Source organism: Callorhinchus milii, unplaced genomic scaffold, assembly GCF_018977255.1.
Source record: "Callorhinchus milii isolate IMCB2004 unplaced genomic scaffold, IMCB_Cmil_1.0 Scaffold15, whole genome shotgun sequence".
Classification (NCBI taxonomy): Eukaryota; Metazoa; Chordata; class Chondrichthyes; order Chimaeriformes; family Callorhinchidae; genus Callorhinchus; species Callorhinchus milii.
In genome coordinates, this window is record NW_024704756.1 from 3296225 (window position 1) to 3321962 (window position 25738).

The 25738-nt window shown below is 40.9% G+C and overlaps 1 protein-coding gene across 3 annotated transcripts; it reads right to left on the reverse strand.

Annotated features, from left to right (window-relative positions):
* Positions 1-3124: 3124 nt before the first annotated feature.
* Positions 3125-25629, reverse strand: LOC103177298 (SLAIN motif-containing protein-like). Of its 3 annotated transcripts, XM_007891411.2 has the most exons (8): positions 25046-25629; positions 21567-21706; positions 15751-15891; positions 10001-10141; positions 9489-9797; positions 7955-8092; positions 6842-7172; positions 3125-5736 (listed from the first exon to the last, which is right to left on the reverse strand). In XM_007891411.2, the coding sequence occupies exons 1-8, from the start codon at positions 25534-25536 to the stop codon at positions 5670-5672; spliced, it is 1758 nt and encodes a 585-aa protein (XP_007889602.2). In that variant the 5' UTR covers positions 25537-25629; the 3' UTR covers positions 3125-5669. The 3 variants fall into 3 exon arrangements, with proteins under 3 accessions (XP_007889602.2, XP_007889615.2, XP_007889610.2); XM_007891424.2 differs by lacking the exon at positions 15751-15891; XM_007891419.2 differs by lacking the exon at positions 7955-8092.
* Between the last annotated feature and the right edge of the window lie 109 nt (positions 25630-25738).

Consider the following 25738-nt stretch of genomic DNA (forward strand, 5'->3'; position numbering starts at 1 on the left):
TACAACTGAAATAACAAATATTTTATTCTTAGGGCAGTATTCTGTGATCGTGGAATTCAAATTGTTCAAATAGCTTTTGAGTTTTAATTGATATAGTGCATTCTGAGCTATTTAATTCAAATCTGTTGAGCACTTTCTAAAATTGTATGCAGATTTTCCTGTGGCCAACTGTCCCTTGTGGTGACAACTGTGATTAAGACTGTGAAAGAAATCCTTACATTGAAGGCAGGCACCACATCTGGTTTGGACCCTTACCCCTCAAATAGAGTTGTCTTGTGAAGTCCTATTGGGAACAGTGTGATGTTCTTGATTGTCTAGGTGGAAATGGATATAACTGGTTCTGTTCCCGTGTGAACTGGCTAGAGATATCAGAACAGTCTTGTCTACCTCTGGATGACAAAGAAGGAAATGGGGGAGGGGAGGAAGGGACCTTAGTTGTGAAGTCCAAAATGAAGATTTGCTTTTCACGGCAACTTGGAATGCTAGCACAGTATTAAGCAAAAGTGACTTGGAAGGGATTTTAATTTGCCCAATTGAACAGCAATCATTACTAAATTAATGTAAAAAATGTAAATAATTTTCTTATTGCTAGTCATGTGGCCAGTATGTGTACAGTACATCTCAACAAACGGTTAAAGCAGGTGTGGTGCAAATATTAGTTATTGTGATTATAAATAATTGATAGTAATGCTGCTTTATGGACAACTGTTAATCTGTGCTTGCCTTTTTTTATAGTTCATATCTTGAGAATTTGTGCTGCTTTGAGCCCTTTGCAGACAATAAGAAGCATGAATGTAAATGTTTCGCTGACTTTTTTACAGAAATGGATTCTTCAATACTCGAGTGTCGCCTGTTTACCCCAGGGGCCTGACTAACTTGATGACTGTTCTTTCTTGGGAAGTGGGGTAAAGCTCCGTGAAAAATGATCTTATTGGTATCCAAACATGGAAACTTTCCGATATTGCAAAATGAATATGACTTGAGCTTATGCTTTCATTGAGTTCTCCCTATATTACAAGTGGTTCCTGGACAACAGTAGTAAATGATATGGCTTTTTCCCTTTGGATCACTGTCCAGAGTATTTATGAGGGATTACATGGCACAGTGAATAACTTTGTTCTTCACATGTGGGCTATGCATTCATATCTAGTCAACGGGTGAAATTGCAAAGACTCCCAGAGTTTGGCCTGTTTCAGTCCACTTCTTATTGATGTGTGGGAACTAGATATGTATTTCTACCCATCTTCAGGTCAATGTCCCAAAATTGATAACCCAATTCAACTAATCCATGTTGGGTGCAGGCATGTTAGCAGTTGTGCTGTGTGTATCAATGGTGGAATAAAGATGAGGGGTGCATGACCAAGTGGCAAATGACAACCAGTGATAGTGTAACAGGTTTTCTCAGTAAGAGCCAGTGTGTTTAAATGCCCCAACTTGGAGATTCAAGTTGATCACTGGGGTCACAAATGTGTCTTTTTCCCAGTGATGTGCATGTATTTTATGTCTGTCAATTCAAATCTATTAATGAGCACCTAACTTGATAATCTCTATCTGGACTGTTGCATTAGGTGTAGCTGCATGGTTGTGTTCTATATCCCACATCCTTGCCTTAACACTTGCTAATGTAAAACTTTGAGAAACGTGTGATCCCTAAAGCCTGGATTTAATGGAGTTCCTTTTTTTAAAAAATGTTTACATATTAAAAGCATCTCAAGCAATGTGTAACACAGAGCAACTAATTTTCATAACTGTAAATTGAGCAATTTTAGATTAATACACTAATCCTTAATGTAATTCTGATTATCTTGTGCTCTAACACTTGCACTCTGTGATATGCTCACCCTGCCCCCTCATTAAAGCACTTTCTGATATAATACTTCCATGTGAAATGCCCTCTGTAGATGCTGATTGTATCTGTCCCTAGAAAATGCCAATATATTGATTAGGATTGCCGTCCATAACCGTTTTAAATCTTTTAAAAATGGGAATGTAGTAAAATAAATCAATAGAATCTTACTCTTGTTAATGTGTCTTGTAATAAGTACATCAATTGTGGCTGCATATAAAGGGGTTTTTGCTCTTGTACTTTGCATTACATTGAATGGCAAAAATAAAACATTTAAACAATCTTGTTTTCTTAAATGTCAAACGTAAGACAAAATATTTCCAGTTAGTTTTGTAAGGGGTGAAGCTATTGTGAAATTGGTGAGACTTTGGTTGATCAGGTCCAAAACTAAAACAATTATTTGATGATAGATCTGATTTAGCTTGATACAAGTTTGGTTAGACATAGGTGGCCTGATCTGATGCCTGGAAGCTTCCTTTCAGATTTTTTTATGAATGGTGCAGTTTTTATTGGGGTTTTGTAACTATGTGGAAGATTCTTGGAATGTTAGTACTAGCCTCCAAATCCCTGACTATCCAGTGCCTTGGGAAGGTGCTATAGAAATGTAATTTGTTATTGCCCTCTAATGAATCCAGATTTTGTAGTTGGCATTGGTGATTTTAAAATAAGGCTGTTTTAACTGTGGAAGGGCAGGGGCAACAGTTCCCTCAGGTCTGTCTAATTGACAATTTTACTGACTGCTTATTTCTCAAGTGGTCAGTGGGTGTCATTTTCATGCCCAGAAAAAAGATAAGGAATCTCATATAGTGGTAGCAAGTGGCAAGATAACCTTACATGTGGTCAGTATGATGTGTATTGGAATGAATCTGCCACCTTGAATACATGCTGTTCCTTACCTTAAAACATGCAGGATCAAGCTTCTCATGGCTTGCAAAGTATGTCTTCACCATGATACTTCCAAGTATGATCCTTACTATGTCCTGCCTGCAGGTGTTGTAAACAGATGCTTGACTTCACCAAGTCCCACTTAGGCTGTAAATCCAAATTGAAGCTTTCATTTATATAGATACTGTTGCTTCTCTCTTGCAGAAACTTGAAACTAAATGTGTGTGAAGCAATAAGAATTACAAGCTTCAAATCTTGCATACTGCATCCATTGGTGCTTTAAGCCAAGGCTAACTGTGGAGAACATTTTAATTATGAAGTTCATTCATATCCCTTAACTTCAGCTGTTCCCAGACTTGAAGAATTGACCCAAAAGAACATTGCAAGTTTATTTTAAAAAAAGATTTAATTTAACTAAGAAATTCAAGTGGAATGCCATTTACAATCAACATTTACCCAATCAATGCCAGCACAGTGAAAAATAAAACCACATAAAAGGTTTCATGCTAGTGTACAAACTGGAAATTAAGCAGACTTTCAACGCTTCTATCTTATAAAGACTTTGTAATACTGTATACATTAAAAGTAAAGGTCCCTCAGTAATGTCCTTTAAGAACTAAAAATGTACAATGAAAGTCAGTTTGTGTAAATCAGCTGTTTGAGAACTAGAACAGTAAAATTCACATCACAGCACAGACCTGACTACTCACAAGTGAGGTGAGTTGCATAAGAAACTAACTCAATATTGGTGCCACACATTTATCTTGTACCCTTACTTTCATCGTGGCTTTTTATTTTTCCTAACTTGCAAAGGAAATGCAATATGACCAAGTCACACTATCTCCAAAACCTGACTAGGGAAAATAATATAAATGTGCCACAATGAAAGCAAGTCATTCTTTGCCTCTGGCAATAATCACAGGGTTTTCTAAAACTAATGCAGCATAAAAAAATTGCATTCCTCAGGAAAGTATCTAAAGTTTTTAGATGGCCTGAGCAGAGTGATTGGGTCTTCACCCACCTAACTCCAGCAAGGTGTCTAGCTGATCACCAAGTGCATTAGTCCCACAAGGGTGTAGTGCTTTTAGTGAGATTTCAATGATCCTAATCTTGTTCAGTGAGGGGGTTTGCCTGAGGTAACAAATGCAGGTCACTGGTAGTTCCATCCACCGGTAAATACAGACAAGCTCAGGTTAGTTATGCAAGGAGAAAGGGAATGAGATTTCAAAATAATCTCCACTTTGTCAAATACTGGGAAAAGTTTGAAACAGGCAGATTTGGCAGTGACTCAAGTGCAAACAGCTCTACTGGGGGTTTTCATATATAAATAGAGCAAACCAATCTAAGATTTGCCACATATCAAAACACTATTGTTGGTGGGTGCTAAGTGGTTAGATGATGGATCTTCATATTCTGTGACACATCAAGACTGACGAGTCTTGTTTCTTTCATTCCTTATTTTCAAAGCAATCCTTTCTTCAACTTTTTGGCATTGCAAGTACCATTATCAACAAATGTTTCATCAGCATTTTCCAATTCACCTTTGATCCAATATTAAGAGATGCACAAAAGCATAGTTATCAACTCCCCTTGGAGAAACCTCATGCCTAAAAGATAAGAAATACACTGAATAGAGAATGCACATCCTAATACTACATGTCTTGCTCCCAGCCTGCTGGAGAAGATTAAGCATAGAGGGAGCCCAGATGCCTATAAACAAGGCAGGTCTGGAAATCAGTGCTGTAATGCATTGTGTAAGAATACTGAGACATTTCTTCTCATAGATAGCTAGACTGTCCTGCAGAGATTACTACTCCAATCTAATTTCCCAGTCATGACAGAATCCAATTCAGGAAGGCAGTTTTATAAGATATTTAATTTTCTCTCATGTTGCCCATATAGCAAGGTCAATGACGTATTAACCAATTCACACACCACTAGTGCTCTAAACAGCAGGTGACAATGCAGAAGAATAGCTTCGGTGTCACTTCATTTCCCATCTTTTAACCATTAATGATCAATTGCAAATCTAAACCCAAATCCCACCCAGTAAATTTATGAACCTACACACAGCACGGCAGAGATCACACATCTTGCACTGCCAATTGCACAAGTACAAAGGAGGCAGCAAACCTCTAAACTAACTACACCCTAAGAAAATATTCTCAAGAATTTGTTGTACCAGATTTTCAAATTCCACACACGCATATATTCACATCTTGATACATTTGCAAAAGGGATGTTGGTCAACAGCTTGACTAAACAGTTTTCCCAACTGGTGCAATGCAGTTGACACCAAGTTAGAGGAACACAATGTCCTGTCGCAGCAAACACAGGGACATTTGTGTTTGTTGTTGATAAAAATCCTTTGACTGAGAGCTCCAGAGCAGAATTGAATAAAGGAATGTCCAGACACTTGGCAGCTACAGGCATCTCCAAGTAGATTTATGCCACTGACCTAAATCACTCTCCCCATTATCTCAGTTGTGTTTACATTAGGAAATTATAAGTTTCAAACTATAAAGCTTCAAGGCAAAATGTGACGACTTTTGCTGTTTCAAAACAATCTGGTTCCATAATTTTACCCTTTACCACCGGTTAAGGTCACTGTCAGTTTGGAAGGTTTCAGCTTTCAAAGCTTAAATATGTAAACTAGTCGATTTAACATATACCTATCATGGCAAACCCTGGCTCCATATAACTAGCCCAATGATTCAACACAAAACATGGGCCCAGGGACCAAAATCTTAGCACAGGTGACCACTAACATTTAAAGCCAGTCTTTACAAAATACTGTTCCATTGTCAGAGCTTGATTTTCTCCCTCTTCTTCCCCCCCACCCCACCCAATATACATTGATTTCAATTGGACCCAACACCCAGCCAGCTGGGCTTTCACTTCATTAGATGTCAGCAATTTGTGGATGCTCGAGCTTCACTCAGTAACAGCCTTCTTTCCACTTGTCTTCGGCCACACTGCCGTGCGTCTTTGGAGGCTGAAGAGATCTAATAACAGTGGAGTTTGGTTAATAGCAAATAGCAAGTACACAGAGTTAAATACATGTAAATAAATATATTACTAGTTTGCATGATACTACCTTGTCAAGAAAAGTCATTGGAATCAGTTTAGTTAGCTTCAAGGAAAAACATCGGGAATTGCACTCTTAGTCTAAGCCTGGCTCATCAGTGGGCGCAAGGATTATTCCCACTCAGCTCCTGTTAACCCTGCAAGCCAAAGCCCTAATGGGTAGGATGGTCCTAGCTGGACAAGCAGCAGGAAAGCTTGACAGACAGTGCTTTTAATGCCAATCCGTGCTAATTTAGCTGGTTAAATACCCCAACTCTGGGGTCCCAAAGCCTTGGCTCTCGCCAACCCTGCACCTAATACTTTTCAGAATTAGATAAGCAATGTGTCCCACCAGGGAGGTAATGCGCATTCCATTCTAATAACTATTGCTGTCATTTCCATGAAAGGTGGGGTCCAGACAACCCTGTTTTGTTTGGAGGATCACGATTGGTTTCCGCATGTATCACCCAGATGACCCCCAAATTTTTTTTGAATGTACTCTGACAGAAAAAAAGTAATTCTCTTGAATACCAAAACAGAAAGTGTTCAAAACCAAAGGAGATAATCTTGCTACATTTTCTTCCTCCTCAACTGAGGACCTGAGAAAAATCCCTTTCGACTTTGAAAATATTAATAGTTCCTCCAATGGAAGAGATGGAGAAGTCATGATGGGACAAGGTATTTTTTCTGTTCCCTTTAGGGCACTATGAAACAAAAATCAAGCAACTGTAGGTAGTGTAATGCCTCGGATAAATAGATGTACCATCATTTCAAAGAACACATTTTTGAATCTACAGTAAACCTCACACAAGTATATTAACAACAACAAATTACATTTGTAAAGCTCCGTTCACGTCAGGAGGACGTCCTAACAGTTGGGACCATACATTTAATATGACTTATGCAAAGTACGAGTTAAGTCAAACTTGAACCCTAACTCTTGAATGGGACTTGAGCAATGTATGACTTAAGCAATTATATCATCTACACAGATCAGACAGTGAGTTTTACTGGACACGGAAGTGATCCACATCAATGCCTCACCTTCGTACTGGCGGTACAAGCTTGCTCTTGGGCACCGAGGCAGAGCTGGTGCCTGAAACTCGTGACTTGGCAGGGGTGTTTCTGGCTCCAAACCCTGAGCTGGAGGATCTTACAGACGAGGCAATGGCAGAGTGTGATGCAGAGCTTGAAGACGAGGGGGACTGGATTCTACGAACAGCACTCACAGAACCAGGGTATCCTGCAGCTTTGACTGGATGCCTTGTCATTAAGGGAGAACTACTGTTACCAACAGCTTTGACGGGCTGTCTGGTGGAAAGAGGAGACTGGTTGCTACTTCCAGTGGAATACCTGAGCTTGCCAGTAGATGGTCCTGTAAAATAAATCAAAAGAGATTATTAATCATTACTGGGCCGTTAGTTTGCTCAGCATAAGTTTTCAATAAAATCATGTATTAATCATGGTAAAAATATCAATTCCTGGTTTAAAAAATGAATCATCGTAAGTCAGTTATTTTGCAATTGCTAAAACATTTTAGCTTTGCTATTTTAATACATTATGGACTCACAATATGACTGGAAAACAGATCGTAAAATGAGTAAGATTTCGGAGTCAGCGAAAATAGCTTATAGTTGCTGGTAATTAATCGCAGGAGATAAGCCACAATGCCTGTAAGTACGTGTAGCTTTCCACAGAAAATGTATACCCAAGTTCCACTCCACATAACAGAAGCAGCTGTCAGATTAGTGACTTTAGTATGAGGTAAATAGTTAATGTTACAGAATCACTTGCATTCCAATATAAAAGTTGCTTGACTGGTCCAGTCACTCACAGTGTAGGCTTTAGATTGCAGTTTCAGCATGTACCCGTTTAAAAGAATTCTTTAGAATTGCAGTGGAGCAAGATTTTTTTACCATAACCCCTAACATATCTTTGCTGGACTGGCTGCCGGATGTGAAACAAATGGAAGATCCTCTTTGAGTGGCTAAATTTACATTTTATTCTTCAACAATGAAAGGAGATGGTGAAGGTAATCATATGGACTATAACTGTGTTCTGGCAGGCTAACTGTGACAAAGTTAGTTTATCTTTGGGAATGGAACAACCAGTTGAGTTTTTTTTTCTAGGTCCTGAACTAGTTCTGGTGTAACACACCTGCTGGAGACTGCGGAAAACAGGAAAAACGACTGCTGGGCATTTGGAGATTAGATTCAAAGCTTCGGCTGTTCCTGCCTGAGTCAATGGAGCGAATCCCAGACTTGGCCAGATTGGGCATACTGCGGCGTATATCTTCTGTAACAGGAGATGAAATTAGATTGTTAGCCCATTCTGTGGGTTACAAAATAACTGGAGGGGTTGGGCAGGCAGGCAAGACCTCCTGCAATTATGTGAGAGCAGGCAGCATCCATTCATAGGAGTAAGGATCTTGCTTGAAACAGACAACTGTGCAGCTCAACTGTGCCCAACATGTCTGACAACAGAAAGTAACAGCAAAATGAGGAAATAGTTTGAAAATTAATAAAGACCAGATAAGGCAAAAAATGTGCAGGAAAGCCAATATATCCAAACCAATAGTTTCCTCAAATGGATCATTGGGAAAAATATTTTCATTGTGAATTTGCTTATTGTTAGGAGAGAGAATGAGCTGCTGTTTGCAACTGAGGTAAAACATCCATTGGAATAAGGTTTGCTTCACGATTAAACCACTTCAGCATTCCCGCAATTTGTGTCCCTCAAAAGGGATACTGCCCATCTTGCAGTATCCAACTGCAGTGGTAAGCCCTGACAATGGATGCAGTTCTTTCAACAAAAAGAATATGCATTGATACAAGCACTCCACGCGCAGGATAGCATCTGAGCACTGCACAATGGCAGAGACCATAGACATGGTCGAAGATGTAAGACTCCAGCAGTTTTAAGTGGCTGATGTGGTGATGCCACCAAGCTTCATAGTTGGCTTTAGGAGCGTGGATGGCTGTTCCACGTCGGGGGAAATGAAGCGTACCAGCGAATGTTCAGTGAGATAAAATCAGGAGTGTTGACAATCAGCAGTCGGGGAGGTGAAGAAAAGGAGCATGTGGAAGATCACAAAGACAACTACAAATTACATTTGTATAGCGCCTTTCACGTCGGGAGGACGTCCAGCTTTCTTGGATATTTCCCACTGTCAATTTGGACCTAACTCCAGTAATAATAATATATAATAAAGTGCTGTATCAAATGCAAGGATTATTATTATCTTTGCATTTGATATCACACCTTCGAGACATCTCAAAGCGCTTCACAGAATACACTGTAAAGTGTGAGACTGTATATCTTGTGGGTGAAACACATCAGCCAATGTACTAGGGTACTGAAAAGCCATAACCCAGAGCGGTGCCTAACAATTCTCTCCTGGCTGCTAACCACAACCTGTGTGTGTAGCAACATGGCAAACTGGCTGTAAATACTATACCTAATGGAGGGATCAGGGAGGATTTTTACATATAGTTACAGAGCGACCCAACTAATCAACATAGTTAATGATTCTCAGTGTGTCTGTGAGTTAAAATAGCTTTAAAGTACTCCTACTAAATCAAAATTTTGTTCCCTTTTCCTCCCCCCACTTAACTAAAAGTAACCCCCTCCCCGCCCCCAAACAACAATCTAAAGGCCTCAATGTAACAATGGGGGAAAGATGCGGTGGTACCTTGATTCTTTGTGTAATTCATTAACTCGGACACTCGGCCCTGCAGACCTCGCCGAGTGGGCCGTGCTCGCCCACTGGTTGCTGCTCCTCCTCTGACCGGAGACTGCGATCGAGGCGAACTTCGTGGAGAGGGGGAGTATCTGTGCATACTGCGCTGTGCGAAGGCGTGATCATATTCATCTTCATCATCCAGACTGTAAGTGTCAAACTCCTGGTCACTGTAGGTACCCCTCCGCAGGGAGTTGAGGGAAGCACTGGAGCTACGACGGGAAGCGGATGCTGAACTGGAGGCATAATCCTGGCGAAGACCTTTTATGTATTAAAAAAAAATCACTAATAAATTCGTCAAGCGATCAAGATTTCCTTTCCTCTCCTCGTTACCCCTAGAGTCTCAACTTGGCTCCAAATCAACCTCTATATGCACTCCCATTCCTTCCCATTGGAATAAGATGACCTCAGGCAATTTGCCTTATATTACACAATGCTGACTGCAGAACCGTGTTTCTACTTACTCTCTTCCTGTAACCGAGCCATTATCTGAACATCTGTCAGGTCTTGCAGTTTATAGCCCATGGAGATGGAGTCATCGGAGGTGCTGAGCTCACTGTCAATGGATGACTGGGAACTCAGTGCTGAGTGCATGCTTGGATAACCTTCAAAACAGGAAAAAAAACAGAATAATGTCAACACAAAAAGCATGGATCATCCAGAAAAAGCAGACTTAGGAAACATGTCACGACCAGTCAAATTTACTGCTTGGGTATTAGACTCAAATGCTCGGTTTGCTGGGTCACATATGGAAGCTTTAGCTGTACTCCAGTTCTTACATTTTTTTTAATGTGTATTGCTCGGTTGTCGAATTTTATCCAGACCTTCGTGTCATTGCACACACACATTACTCTTTCTGCTTCATCAACAGTACAGCAACAATCAGGACATTTAAGATCAATGATTTTGCATTTACAGACAAACAAATTGCTCAAGCTCTCCATCTCCCATTCTGGTTTGTCTTTCAACCATTCATGATGTGCCGACAGCTAGCATTGGGAGCCAAACCATTCATTTTGTAAAGTTTGCATTACTTTTTTCGTGTGCACACAACAGATACAATTTTTCCTACTTACAAAATTCAGTCACTGCCCTTTACAGTCTATCCTGTGAAGTACTTTGAAGCGACTCAACGACGTGATAAGACACTATATCAAAATGCAAGGATTATTATTCTTATCATACGTAAGTGTTATTAGATACAATGGATCAAAGAAGCTATAAAAATCTGCACATTTATTGGGAGTTTAAAAAAACATTGCCACAACCTCTAAACAGTGTTTGTGTAAAAGCAGCAGCAGAGCAACTAAACAGAGCTAAGCCAACAACGAGGATCCATTGTAAAATCGAGGATATTGTACAGAATAAAGTGCAGTGTAGATTACCGACTAAATCGGATTTCTCCGACTCCTACGGCTTTCCTGCAAATCGGACTTTGAGTAAGTCATATTAAATGTACAGAATAGACTGTAAAGTGAATTGACTGTATAGTTTATGTATAAACAACTCTACAGTAGTTGTTAAAAGAAACAGAGGGGAGAAGTAGATAATTAGATAATAAGAGAGAAGTAGATAATTGTTTTGGGAGGACACGTTTGCAAGGCTATGGGGAGAGTGGGGGAGTGGGATTGAATTGGATAGCTCTTTTCAAAGAGCCAACACAGACACGACGGACAGAATGGCCTCCTTCTGTGCTGTATGATTCTACGAAACTTACATAAGTCCTAACAGGTCGGGACCACGACATTTAATATGACTTACTCAAAGTCCGATTTGCAGGAAAGCCTCAGGAGTTGGAGAAATCCAATTTAGTCAATAATTTACACTGCGCGTGTGTACTTTAATGCAGCCGGTAAGTGCGCATCCAGTGAGAAGTTAAGACTACATTTCCTGCTATTCAATCCATCTCAACACGTCACCACATGCACACGAATCGGCAAACTTGGAATCACATCTCAATTGTGGGAAATTAATTTCTTCTGCGCATGCATCGATGGATGAAGACTGCTTCTCCCACTTCATCCATCGATGCACGCGCAGATGAAATTCATAGGTAGTTCGGGACATTGAGACAAATTGGGACATATTTGGGAGTCCTGTAGCTGAGTGGTTAGAGCACTCGCCTCACAAGCGAGAGACCTGGGTTCGATTCCCAGCAGGGTGAAACCTTAGGCAAGTTTCCTTACTCCACAAGCCTGATAATAATCCTTTGAAAAAAAATTGGTCACTTCAATCCACGACTGTTCGTGGGACCCTGCTATGTGCAATTGGCTGCCGCGTTTCGCCCATAACTATACAGTCGATTCACTTTGCAGTCTATTTTGTGAAGCGCTTTGAGATGTCTAGAAGATGTGAAAAGGCGCTATATCAAATGCAAGGATTATTATTATCATGTACATGCGACCGTCAGGAAGGTAGCAGGTGAACTAGATGGACCTTGGTCTTTATTCGTCTAGCATTTCTTATGATTTTGTGGTCTTAAGTGTGCATGTGTTGAATGGTCAGGACGTAATTTCCCACAAATCAAGGTCTCTGGTAAGTGAGGGAGTAATGGAGGATAGGGGAGCGGAGTTATGAGCTAGGAGGCGAGTAAAACGATTAGTGTAAAATAATCAAAGCGGTTTTGATCGGAAACTGAATGGGACTTGGGTGAATGCGTGACTTAAGCCATTATACGATTTATTGAAGACTTATGTGAGTTTTACTGTTTTCTGCAATACTTATTAGATCTTGCAATAGGCATAAAACAGAAAAAGATTTTCCTTAAACCATTTCCATTCAATCAAAAACAGCCTTTTTTTAAAAAAAAAGTCATGCACTGGTTTGCAATATTTAAATGTGGATTTGCAGCACACTGTGAATAGAAAGCAGAAAATTGCATGTTGACTTACTTTAAACTGTCTGCCTCCTAAATAATCACCTTAAGCACTGTCTGCTGATTCATAACAGCTTATTAAATTCATGGGAGTTCATACACCACAGACCAGGCAAGACTGAATTTCTAATTCATTGTTCCTTTTAAAAAAACAAATGAATTCATAAAAGACTCACTACTGAGCACTGTCCAGCGAGGTAAGCAACCTTAGTCGTGTTTCGCGAGTATACCTGATGTCTAACATTTCCCATATGCCTGACTGTGGTTATAGGCCTGCTCTCTCACTCTCTGATCTTCACCCTAAAACATAAGTGGGTCTCCTTGGAGCTGAACTGGCTCCAAGGTGACATGTTTGGCAACAGAATGTCATAAAATCTCTGCGGTGGTCTTGGTAGTCCGGTTCCTGAGCCAAGCAGTTTTGCAGTATTCCAGGGCCCTGCTGATGACAGCACAGCCCAGCAAAAGGACATGGAAGGGCAGACCAGTTACTGGGGGCAGGAAGTCATCCCACTCAGCTCTTGTTAACCATGCAAGCCAAATCCCTAACGGGTAGGGTGGTCCCAGCTGAACAAGCAGCAGGAAAGCTTGCTGGACAGCAGTATCAATGGCAGGCTATGCGGTTTTAGTTGGTTAGACTCCATATGGACACATATTCGTAGCTTAGATCAGATCAGCTTATCACTAGATACAAGAAATGGAATAAAACCATCACTAGTGGAGAGCATTGAGTATCCAAGTCAACTTGGATTGCGATGGTTGAAATGGCACCAAACACATCACAAACAGATTATGTGAAGGTAGGATGGACAGATTCTTCATAGTCAGAGGGGTGTAAATAGACAAGGGAGACCTCAACAGTTGGGGAAATTTCTAAAGATAAAAGCTCTTAAAAGTTTTCAGTACATTTTCAGCTTTGCATTAAACTACAGTTAAATCTACTGCTGTACTCATAATTGAACATGGAGGCCACAATCCAACACCGCAGGAGCTAATATTAAGGAAATCACCACTTTGGGTACTTAATGGAACTGACATGGTCAATCCCAGACGTGCATCTTGTGATCAATACTGGAGCAAGTGGTTTAGGGCAACACTCGTGGTCTTGGAAAACAATGAAACAAGGTTAACGATGCTCTTACCATCGGACAATTCTTCAGTTGCTTCAAGTCACTTTGCTCCAGGTATTGTCTTCTTTGCTGGAGTGTGACAAGACATCCTTGGCATCCTGAATAGCACCATCACCAACGGGGGGGGTGGGAGAGAGGTGAGGGCAGTGCCATGACCCACATCCCAAATAGGTGCAATGAGCTTGTGAGACCCTCTCCCTCCACCAAACATTCTTGCTCTTCTCCTGAATTTAATAATAATCCTTGCATTTGACATAGCGTCTTGTCATGTCACGCCATTGAGACGTCTTAAAAGCACTTCACAGAATATATCGTAAAGTGGATTGACTGAGTATTTTGTAGGCAAAATGACACCGAACATTGTAACAAGGTACACTTATCTAGAATACCTCAAAGATTCTCACCACTGCTACAGGCCATTTTTCTACTGTTGACCATCTAACTCACTATATATTACTTAATGTTATATCTAATACATTTCCTAATTAGATGTATACTGAGCCATTTCCCATCAGCATTGGTTGCACAAACTAATTACATTTCTGGTGGTGCAATTTACAGCATCTGAGCAAGTGGCAGGCACAGCCTGGAGGGTGTGAGGCAGCAACACTTGGAAGGAAGAGAAGTATGGTAAAATAGGAATGTCAGGAACAGGGAGGCCTTGAACTTTTGGCCATGGATTAAAAATAATCTTCTAAAACAGGGAACCTGCCCAGCAAAATAAAACAACAGTCTACGAGTGCATCATTTTTAAATACACATGAAGCAAAGCAGTATCGATTTGGATTAACCACTGTATCCTAAGCTCCAAACATTTTAACAGCAGATATCATTATCCTTTGTGGAATCGATGGTCCAATCCCCAGAGGCATGTTTAACCCTGTTGTGGGGGGAAAGAGGCGTTTTGGAAGCCCTTCGGCCAACAGTTAAAAGTTCTCTGTTCACCACTCCCAATAGCAAATTTAACCCTGCAAATGAGAGATCATGCAGTGGTAATGCAGCAACTCCCAGCTCATTCAAAGTAAAGTTAGACTGAAGAACTTCATGAGCGTCATATTGAGAGAGTCGTCTTTCCAAAGAGAAAGGCGCCATATGTAAACTTGTATTGTAATACATGTGCTGCACGTCTTGGACCACAACATACCTCTAATTTCTGTTCTACAGACAAATCTTTAAGAGGTAACTGTCTCTGCCTCTCACTAGGTTGCTCTTACAAACTGAAAAAGTTTAACTGACGAGCGCTAAATTCCTGATAATTTTATCACATTGCTACCACTTTTAATATCAAGCCCTCTGAAGCCTTACCATGCAATGTTTGAGGATGGATTCAAACCGGTTCCACATTAAAAAAAAAACTTACTAATCTGATTGAACTACAAATCAACATCTACATGCAAATCTTTGGCTACAGTGCACTCAAATGTTCTGACAAAGGGCCAGAGAGCATTCAATAACATCCCAAAGAGCAAAAGTGAAAACAAAAGCTGGCGTAATTTACAGGCACATTTAGAACTAAATCCCAAGCATAAAGAAAGTCAAAGAATGAAACTGTGCCAGAACACAGACCTCAGTCAGTGTCAAGGTTATTGGGTTACAGTGATGTTCCCATAGTAAGTGCGTCCTTCTCCACTGTTTGGGATAGGTTTGTACAAAGCCACTCATTGATGAGCAGGGCCACCAGAGATGCCAAGAACAACAACTCTGAGCCAAGGCTCAGGGGGCAACATTTAGCTTGCAGCACAGCACCAAAGGATGACATTAAAAACATTCAGAAGCATTTCATATATGTTTGTTAGGGGCAAACCTCCTGTTAAACTGGTATGATGTTGATGGTAAAAGAATGTAACATGCGTCTTTAGAAATGAGTCAGTAAAATATCCTAGAGAGCATACATGGAATGACCGTTCTGTCTGGGATTCCTGGACTTGAGTATTGGTACACTGTGTGCTTTGGTTTCTCATTGCAAGGTTCAGCAGTAAGATTGCGCACTTGCTCCAAAATTAATAAGACTAGATTTTCACTAAAGCCATGCAAATCTCAAACAGCAAAAATGCATATCATGCATTTAGTTTTTAATGCCTTACACTGATAAAACCTGGATCAGCTCCAACAGTACATGCAGCAGTCTGTGTAAAGGGAAAATGCAAGGTTAACAGTTTGAAATGCTTTGTAAAGCTACACTTCATTAATGGGACAGACAGATGTACCATACCTGGGGTTAGTACTGGTTTAGTAGACGTTTTGAGGAAACCAGAAGAGCTTAAGACATTGCTACACGAAGTGACATCTGTGTTGCAGCTATAAGCACAGGCCGTGGAAAATGGAGTACAATAGAGGCTTCTCCATCTGTTGGCTAAAATGGAAGAGCAGAAACGCATGCACAGTCAATCACACATAAAACCAAGCATAAAGGTTGCATTTACATTGAACTGTTAAAATGAACCCACCCCTGGACCAGTGTCGAGGGAGCCACCCTGCCTTTGGAACGGTATTTTTCGACTCGTACTTCTTCCCCAGAGCATCACAGTATTGCTCTCTGACCTATAACTCACTTGATTAAATGAAATTGGAATTGAAACCTGACTGCAGTCAGATACTCTCATTCACGAGTGTGTTAAAATCCCATTCTAAGTCTTGCAAAATGAAGTAAAATTAATACAGTGACAATTTATGGCATTGAATTACAATCCTGCTATCATGAGCCATCTTTTGTATATGAATGAAGACGGTTGCTATATTAAATGAGCAACACTGATTTTGGCCAATTAAATCGGCCAAAAGAAAAGCATAAGTTAAAGTGTTAAAGGGACATTTTATAATAATAATAATCCTTGCATTTGATATAGCGCTTTTCACGTCGAGAGGACGTCCCAAAGCGCTTCACAGAATATACTGTAAAGTGAATTGACTGTATATTTGAGGGCGAACGCGGCAGCCAATTGCGCACAGCAATGTCCCACAAACAGTCGTAGATTGAAAATGACCAATTTATTATTGTTTTTGGTTTTTGGAGGGATTATTATTAGGCTCTGTGTGGAGTAAGGAAACTTGCCCAAGGTTTCGCCCTCTGCCTGGAATTGAACTCAGGTCTCTCGCTTGCAAAGCGAGTGCTCTAACCACTGAGCTACAGGACTCCACATTTTCTTAGACAGATTTGAAAGTTTCCAACAGACAAACTTACCCAACCTGAACGCAATCCCAATATTGATAGCAATTTGGTCAGGACTGAACTCAAACTACAAAGTTTAATTTATGCAGCCTGCCAAATCCTGCTGCAATCATTTGTGATCAAATTGGAAAGCAGCACAAGCAATACAGTGACAAAGGATTCCAGCAGGAATATTGTTAGAAGGTTATGCTAGAAGGCTTAGTTGAGGAAGGGTAGGAGGCTCATGTGGAGCATAAACATCGGCAGAGACTAGTTGGGCCGAATAGCCTCTTTCTGTGCTGCATATTCTAATGTATTCTAATGTTCCTCTCACTTACTTATTACTATATTTCACCTTGGTGAATAACTTATCAATATAGAGCATGTTAAACTCTTGTTAAAGAAATCACTTCAAGCAATGGCGGATAAATTACCCAATAAACAGCAACAACATTACATTTGTATAGTGCCTTTCACATCGGGAGGACGTCCCAAGGCGCTGGACAGTGTACAGCATTTCAGATCAAAACGAGTGTAAGCAGTGGATAAATGCTTCTTGCTGTTAGATACATCAACTCTGATCGTGTGAACTTAAGAGTGGAAATATTTTCCATTTTAAGTGCAGTTTGCTAAAGTTGATATACTTAGCAACTAGAGAAATATTCTAAGAGGAATATCCTGTCCCAAAATAATTAGTCAATTCAGTATATGACAGTCTGTGTATGATCAAATAGAATTACCTTTGCATACTATTTGAGAGTTTAGTACAATTTGCCATGTTGGTGGCAATAGGTATGTGAAAGTCTGTGAATTCGGGAGGGTGTGGGGGAGAATTAAAAAATTGCAATACCGCCATTGACAGAATTAAGTCAAAATCTTCAAGGAAATAAATGAAGCTGGAGCTCAGGTCAATACCACTACCAGACTGCCTGACACTTCTCAAACAGAAAGAGCAGGACAGTTACCTTTCAGCAACAGAACTACAACATAGTCTTTCTTCTAAGTATACATAATTGATAATCACCAGTTCTGTACATTGTCGCGTGGCATTGATTTAATGTGCAAAGGTACAACAGTTTCTTGGGATCTAAAATGGATCTCGTCTTAAACGGGCGGTCAAACTCTATTTTAAGAAGTAGGAGAAACTGTCTAATTTGCAATCCAGATAATCTATTTACAAATGTAAACTGCTACTACTATAGGTGAGTAATTAACAGCACTGGACTCCTCTGTGCACACTACAGTATAGTACAGATGCAATACATATATGATTTTGCAACAGCCATTAACCCTCCTCATATGGATACTGCAGAGTAGCAAATAATTTCAAACAGTAGAAAAAACTACTCATCCCCAAGAGCTTCAGATGATTAGATGGTCATTTCCTCAACTCAGGCAGCTAAACCACCATACGACAGGTTTCAGAGAATTAACAAGAGCCTGTGAATTGGATAACCTTATCTCTGGGAACCAAGTTTGATCACTTGAACTGCAGCAGGAAAGTTAGTCCATAAAACCACAAAGACCTTCCTGAAACACCCTGTTATCTTCATTAAAAATAAGCACAAGGGGATACTTCACTTGCAGCAGATGCAATGCCTGAATGTGGCCAGAATGTTATGGATGACAGTGAAGAATGGATCTTCGGGAAGCATGGGAGTCGTGGTCAAAAATGTTCGTTAGAACCCTCCCAACTGGTAAGGTTCAAGTGACCCTGTGGTAATTCAACACACAATGCACTTCATATATACCTCATGTACTTAATCTTCTGGGCAACGCCAGAACAATCATTTTGTAGTAAACACCACCTAAACCTTGGATATGATAGCCACATTTTAGGGACCTGAGCTCAGAACCAAACAAAAAATATTGGTCAGCATTTTAATATTGTGGCTTTTTTGGAGGGAGCGGGTGAGGGCACTGTTAATAATCATTAGTATAACATCCAAATTTCTGTCCAATTAATCTACTTGAGGGAATTGGTAATAGGATGGTGCTGTTGGCTTTACTGCCCTACTTGGAAAAGTATCAAACAAAGTAAAATGTTAACTCAAAAAGTGCCAAACTTTTTTTTTAAAAAAATCTATAAATCTGTAACTTTTCAGGTCTTAATATGGCAAAGCAAGCTCCTATTAATGATATGAAGCAGTAATCAGTCATTTTAAAACTAAGTCAGTAATCCAATGGTTACACTAGTTCAGGGGAAAACAGCTTTTCAAATCCTACTAAATTTCATATGGCTACAGAAAGCTAATTATATTAGTCCATTCACCCTGAGGAAATCATGAGTCTCGATTAATCCACAATTTCACACACACATAAATAACTGACATTCAAAGTTTCCACACACTCGTATGTGAGGCACGTATTCAGTTGTAAGTTTCGAAAGACTGTAACCCTTTCAGACAAAAAATGCATTCAGAATTGCCCAATACATATCCACCAGCTTATTTATAACCCAGGCATTCTCAACAAACAATGAGAAACAGTGAATAACCTCAGTTACCAGCAAAGAGAGTAACAAGGGCAGAGCCCCTTTAAGACTGGTCATGATCTAAACAAGAGCTGCACTATTCTAGTTTCTGCTCCACCCATGTTGCCCATGACTTACTTAATCTTGAAAAACAATAATTAAGAGTACAATTTTTTTCTGAATCCCAGCATCATCAGTCTCAAAAGTATTGATATAATTATTGTATCTTGCCATATGGACAGGTTTAATCTGTGCTCAGCTGGGCAGTCTCAACCTGGATGAGAAGACCCGGGCATCCTGCATTATTGTACAAGTGTGTAAAAGCAATTTGATTCTCCAAGAAAATTACTACTTGGAAACCATGTCCTGTTTCTGCACAAAAAAAAGTTGTGTTGCAAAAGCTGATGTCATAATCAAACTGGACATAATACAGAAACTCGTGTTCACTTAGAATTCAGGTGCCCTAAAGGAGGTGTCATTACTCCAAATGCTGAGGGTAACAGATGCAATAAAGTTGTGTAATGTGGACTGAGTCCTAAACTAATAGACTAGAAAATAAAAATAAGCTTGAAAGAATTGAGGTCAAAAGTGATAGACTTGTGGAAGAGACGCCCAGCTAAATTACTGTTCTGATGAGTTTGGATTAAAAAAAAGGAACGAACGAGTATCGGATTAGGAACAAGGCTGAAGGTCACACACTGATCAAGATACAGATTGAATACTATGAATACAACTCTGGAACTTTGCAACGTTGAATTGTTGTTCCAAGATAGACAACAAGTCAGTTATTTTTTAAAGTCAGCTGGATATCTGCTACCGACGTATGGAGAGCAATGGCCAGATCAAAGGCTTGGGACACCCCATAGTGTGCATTTTAGCCAGATATATCTGCATGGCTTGCCATTGAGAGCACCACCTGGTAAGCTTCCTTCTGTTTGCCCAGCTAGGATCACCCTTCCCTCCCCATTAGAGCTTTGGCTTGTAGGGTTAACAGGAGCTGAGCAGGATGAATCCTAACCCCCCCAATCAGGGATAACCTACATACATCATTCTCAATCCATGACTGTTTGTGGGACATTGCTGTGCGCAATTGGCTGCCGTGTTTTGCCCACAAATATACATTCAATTCCCTTTACAGTATATTCTGTGAAGCACTTTGAGACACCTAGAAGATGTGAAAAGCACTACATCAAATGCAAGGATTATTATTATCATTAAATAGATGTAGCTGAAGATCTGCCTGATTTATCTTTAGATTGAAAGAGAAACTAACTGAATCTTCCTGCAGATTAAATAGGTTGGATTGAGCTCATGAGAATGAATTGTACCCGATTGATACAAAGAATACATTTGATGAGCTGAATAGCTTCTTCTCATTACACATTTCATTATGTGCCCGAGCACAAAAGAAATTTAGTTAACTTATCCAATAATAAATCTCCCCAGATGAACTGATGGGTAAGAGAATAGCTCCAGGATATACAATCAGAAGGTAAAGCTCCCGCGAGCAAGATAATAAGCAGAATCAGCCAAAGCTCCCGCTCTGTGCTGATCCTCAACTGCCCTGCAACTTGACCATGTGAAACAATTTATATGACAGCCTGGAGAGGTGAAAAAAATAGGATATAGAGAGAAAAAGGAGGAGCTCAAAGGGAATTACTATTTAGAAAATTGTCAGGTGAGTAAAAATATTTCTTACACCACTCCCTCTTCACTAACTCCAGGGTTCTATCTGCAGTTATCATAACTAAAAGGCAGAAGCTCTCAGCTAAAAGTTGTCTGCTAAAAACTGATGGGATTAGAGACTTAAATGTCAGAGTCAGCACTCAGATGGAGACTCTTTGTTCTGTGAATAATTTTGTACATCTCACAAAAGGCTTTGAAAATAAGTACTGATACTAATCAGTTACCAGTGCAAAACACTTGATTGGGCTTTCTGCAAGACAGACACCTTAAAAGAAGCTTTCCCTCAACAGATGGAACTGTTTTTATTAAATGCAGAACTAGCCACAAAGCTGGCACCCAGAATTCACAATGCAAGTCAAGAACAGCTCAAAGGGATTTAGCCCTTGTGATTTTCTCAGATGACAATCTGAGCTTTATCTTGCACAAGTGTCCTGAATGAGAGGATAGTTGAGGAAAACGAAGCCACAGCTGTCTCCTTTCAGGAGGCAACACAGCAGATATGGGTTTTAACATCCCTTGGGAGACTGGTCTCCTTAGAAGTGACAGATCATCTACCAAATTCTACATTCACCTAGAATTAAACTGCAGATTAAATAGTGGCATTACGTGATGTTACTGTTTAGATGTCTTAGCAATTAACCAGACAGATTGCCATTAACCATACGCCTCTCCCCCCACCACTGTAAGCACACACGAAAAACAAAAAACAAAAAAAACTTACCTTGATCAAGTCTACATAGAAGACTGCGACAAGCAGCTTCTGTCTCAGGGCTAGGATGGTCAAGCACCTGCCTGCACCATTTCAGTGGGTTTTGGGCCTTCTGGTCGGCTGTCACCGTCTTCTTTGGCGAAACGTATAACCTTTGAAAAATTTAAAGCACAGAGAATCAATAAAACTGCTACCACTGGAGATAATTCACAGAAGAAAACTATCAATACAATAAGAGTTAAAAGCTAATCAAAGGATATAATTAGTTTACAAGCAGATCTGTTCTGGATAGCCGGTTTCCAAAAATAGTCTGATTTACACACAATATGTAAAGTACATCTTTACCTTCCCAGGTAATAGGATCAAGGTTTTTACTCCTATTCCAAATTACGTGTTCTATGACTCACCCAATTATATTAAAAGTGTTAGAGCTGATTGCTTAAGTCAAGATAAAGCCAATTCTTGATGCTAGTTTATACAGTGCTAGCTGTACCCGTTGCAGCTATGCTTGCAACCAAAGGATCCAATATGAACGTAGATTTCAGTGATACCACTCACATACCATCTAACATGCCATAAATACTGTGTACACCTTAAGCAAAACTGCCATATATGTGCAATGAGCTTGTTTGGGTCATAGCTCATGAAAAACAGAAGATCCTACCAAAGGGTCATAGCTCACGATAGAAGATCCTGTCAAAGCTACGCCAATGAAGGGGTTTGCCCTGTGATCCGGCAGGCCCTTGAGTTATTGAAATGCAGCTGTGCCGTTTTTTGTTCTTCAGTTTCATTTAATTGGCCTTTTTTTTGTCTGGCATTCTTATTTGTACTTGAAAGGCTCAATGTTCGCTTAGGCATCTTTATCTTGTTCCTGCTGCTTGGCTTCGTCTGAGTGCGTGCGTACTCTGTGACGGACGACGGGAGTCGGCACAGCCACCAGGTGTAACCGCAGCGCAAAACTGCCAAACGTGCGTGGTGAGCTTATTTAGGTCACATTTCATCAACGATAGGCGATCCCCGAAAAAAAAGGCCTTTCCGATGAGATATAAATCATATCTCTACGTCAATGGGTTATTGAGATCTTGGTTGACAGACAAACATTGCTCACAGTGCATTTATGACCAGGTTAGGTAGTAGTTAGCCATTTTAATTCAAGGTAACAATGTATGTAAACCAGACTATTTGGAGAAGGTAATGCCAAATATACCGAAGTAGAGCACGCCAGTATTCGTAAAAACATGGAGCATTAAATACTCCAGTTCAGTAATAATAATAATCCTTGCATTTGATATAGCACCTTAATACATCATTGAGACATCTCAAAGCGCTTCACAGAATATACTGTAAAGTGAATGGACTGTATGGAGTAAGGAAACTTCTCCCTGCCCGGGTCCTCTCGTTACTGGTTGAGCTCACAGACCAAATCTCGTAATACAGATCAGGAACATCTCAGGTTTGAGCTGAGCTATCAGATCTCAATTTGTAGAACACTGCAATTGGCTTGAGCACCCCAATTTAAGGAAGGGGAACCAACAGGAATTGGACACCTGTTTGTCCTGTTTCCTTCTTTCACCTGTTTCTAAATAACTGTAAGAGACGCCACAGGTTTACTGGAACTGGGAGTCACTTTGCCCTTCAATAAAAGTAGTAACCAGAAACAGATGGTGCATGCACAATTACTTGATCACCCATAGGTGTGGTAGTCTTGAAAAGATTGAAGTAAATATAATAAAATGTGTATAGCACATCAGATAATCATATAAAGTTACTGTTTCTTTTTTAATTTTTACTCGATTAAATCAATTTCCAGATATGACTAGATCAGAACAAGTATGTCAAAACCCACTGAAACATGTCAATGAACAAAAAGCACAAAATGCCTCCGCACTCTTTTTCGAGACCAAATTAATTTGGGAATATTTTACAAATGTAGAGCCTGTTGCAATTACAACTAATAGTGTCAGTTTTATTTTCAGCCTAAATTGTGCTTAGTCATACAAATGTAGCCACATAAACACATTAGAAAAACAGAATATTTCGACTGTTGGATCTTACAACTACTCTCCAATTAGAGTTATGAAACCGACTTGTAATTATCTATAAATACTATGCCAAGTTGGTGTATCTTTTTGTCCAAAGCTTTTTGCTGCCCAAATCACTAGTTATACTAGGGTTGCCATATACTTGCTTTGAAAATGCTGCCATCACAAATTGGCTGCCACGTTTGCCTACAAATAGTCAACAAAATGAATAAATTCCCTGTCAAGCACTGTGAGGTGTTTTGATGGTACTATTCCAAAAGCGATGCTAATTATCATTGGAAATGAATATGTTTTACTCCCAAATAGAAGAAATTTCATGCAGAATGTCATGGACCTTTAAAGGGAAAGGAGCCTGAGAATTTATCAAACAACATGTTTCTAAATTAACAACCTGTCATCCTATGGATCTAATATTTAAAACATTACAGGTCTTTGTAGAACTAAAAGTTCCAAGCGTTCCTTGAAATTCTATTTTTTCACCATCGTATCGGAACAAAACAAATGCACTATATTTGCCTGCCAGTTCGAATGGAAGTTATACAAAGCTTTGCCTTACAATTTCCTCCTCCCCTATTTGTCAGAAACCTGTCAGGTTGAGATTCTAATGATCAGATGGATTTATGTAACCTACACCCCCAAGTTCATTCTTAATCTTTACTTCTGGCCCCCACTCCAAAAAAAATTGAATGCTCCATGGAAACCAGGGTTGATGCGAGTTAACAACTCCCTGCTTGCTGTGCAGCATATCACACCAATCACCAGCCAAAAGGGAAGGGAGCCCATTGACTCGCATGTTTGTGGAATTCAGTTCAACCCAGGTGTTAGGAAGCATCCTTTCCATTTAAGCGTTTCATCCTTTCTTCTAAGTTTCTATTGATTGAATTCTAATGAAGCTTCACGTGGCTTTTCCACACCACCAAGAAAGCTGCCTGCATTTCCGCAAGAATCTCGGTAAGCACATCGTCACGAGTGAACGAAGTCAAAACTTTATGCAAGCTGAAAACATTTGCTGAATAGATTGTTTTCGCCGCGGTAATGCTGGTAATTCATTTGAAACCTCTCACCAACCAGTCAGTAAAACCATACTATAACCTTGACCGTCCAACTCCGTTGACGTAGAATGCATCCACCTTCGCTTCCCAATCTAAAAACAATCCTTACATTTGATATGCCTTTCAAATCTGGAAGACATCCCAAAGCACTTGTCAGGATTATACTGCGAAGTGATCGGAGGTGAACACAGCAGCCGATTTGCAGAGGAGCAATGTGCCAGTCAGTCAGCCAGGACCCCAGGAGGGTCTCCCTTCTCTTCTCCAACAATGCCACGGGATCCTTAAGCATCATAACAAGAGCGGGCAAGGAAGTCAATAGAAATCTCGGGTCCGGGAACTGAGCCCATACACCGCCCCCCAAAACCAAAAGAAAACGTGAATACCGCGCGGGACTCACCAAGTGTCCTCCTCCACAGTGCCACACTCCAGGTCCAGGACATCCTCCTCCAGCGCCGCCGTCACCGACAGCAGCTCCCCCTCCAAGAGAGAGCATCCAAACAGGAGGTCGGCAGCTCCCGCCGGGCCCCCCGCCAGCACCTGCGCCTCCCAGGTGCTGAGCAGCGTCTCGTACTCGCACAGGATGGGGTCTCCGGGGCTGAGGGACGGCGCTTTCCCCACGCACTCGGCTTGTGTGCTGTAGTCATTGTTCCCGCCTCCCCCCCCGCTGGAGCCGTGCTCGCTGCCGCCCGGGCCGCGGCCGCTCCTGCTCCGCAGCTGCTCGTTCTGCATCTCCAGCTTCTTCACCAGGTCCTGCAGCTTCTTCACCTCCATGTCGGCGTCGGGCAGCCCGGTCAGGTCGGGGGGCCCGGGGCTCGGGCCGGCGGCGGTTGCTGCTTCTCCCACGGCCCCGGCTCTGGGCTCGGGCTCGGCCGCGTTCGGCCCCACCATGTCCGGCGGCGGCGCAGCGGCGGCAGCAGCGGCCTGGCCGTGAGCGCTCTCCGAGTCGCCGCTCGCTCTCACCGTCCAAGCTTCCAGAACTCTCCCGCCGCCGGCGCCGCCGCCATCTTGAATAAAGGCGGCTTCTGACCTCCTACCTGTCATGCGCACTGCACTGCCCTCTCGCCGCCCGCGCAGCCGCACACGGTGTGCG

Coding starts and splice junctions, on each gene's coding strand:
- LOC103177298 (XM_007891411.2), bottom strand. CDS start 25,536: ATGGTGGGGCCGAACGCGGCCGAGCCCGAGCCCAGAGCCGGGGCCGTG. Junction 21,707..25,045: donor ACTGTGGAGGAGGACACTTG/GTGAGTCCCGCG, acceptor AATTTTTCAAAG/GTTATACGTTTCGCCAAAGA. Junction 7,173..7,954: donor TTTTCCGCAGTCTCCAGCAG/GTGTGTTACACC, acceptor TTTATTTTACAG/GACCATCTACTGGCAAGCTC.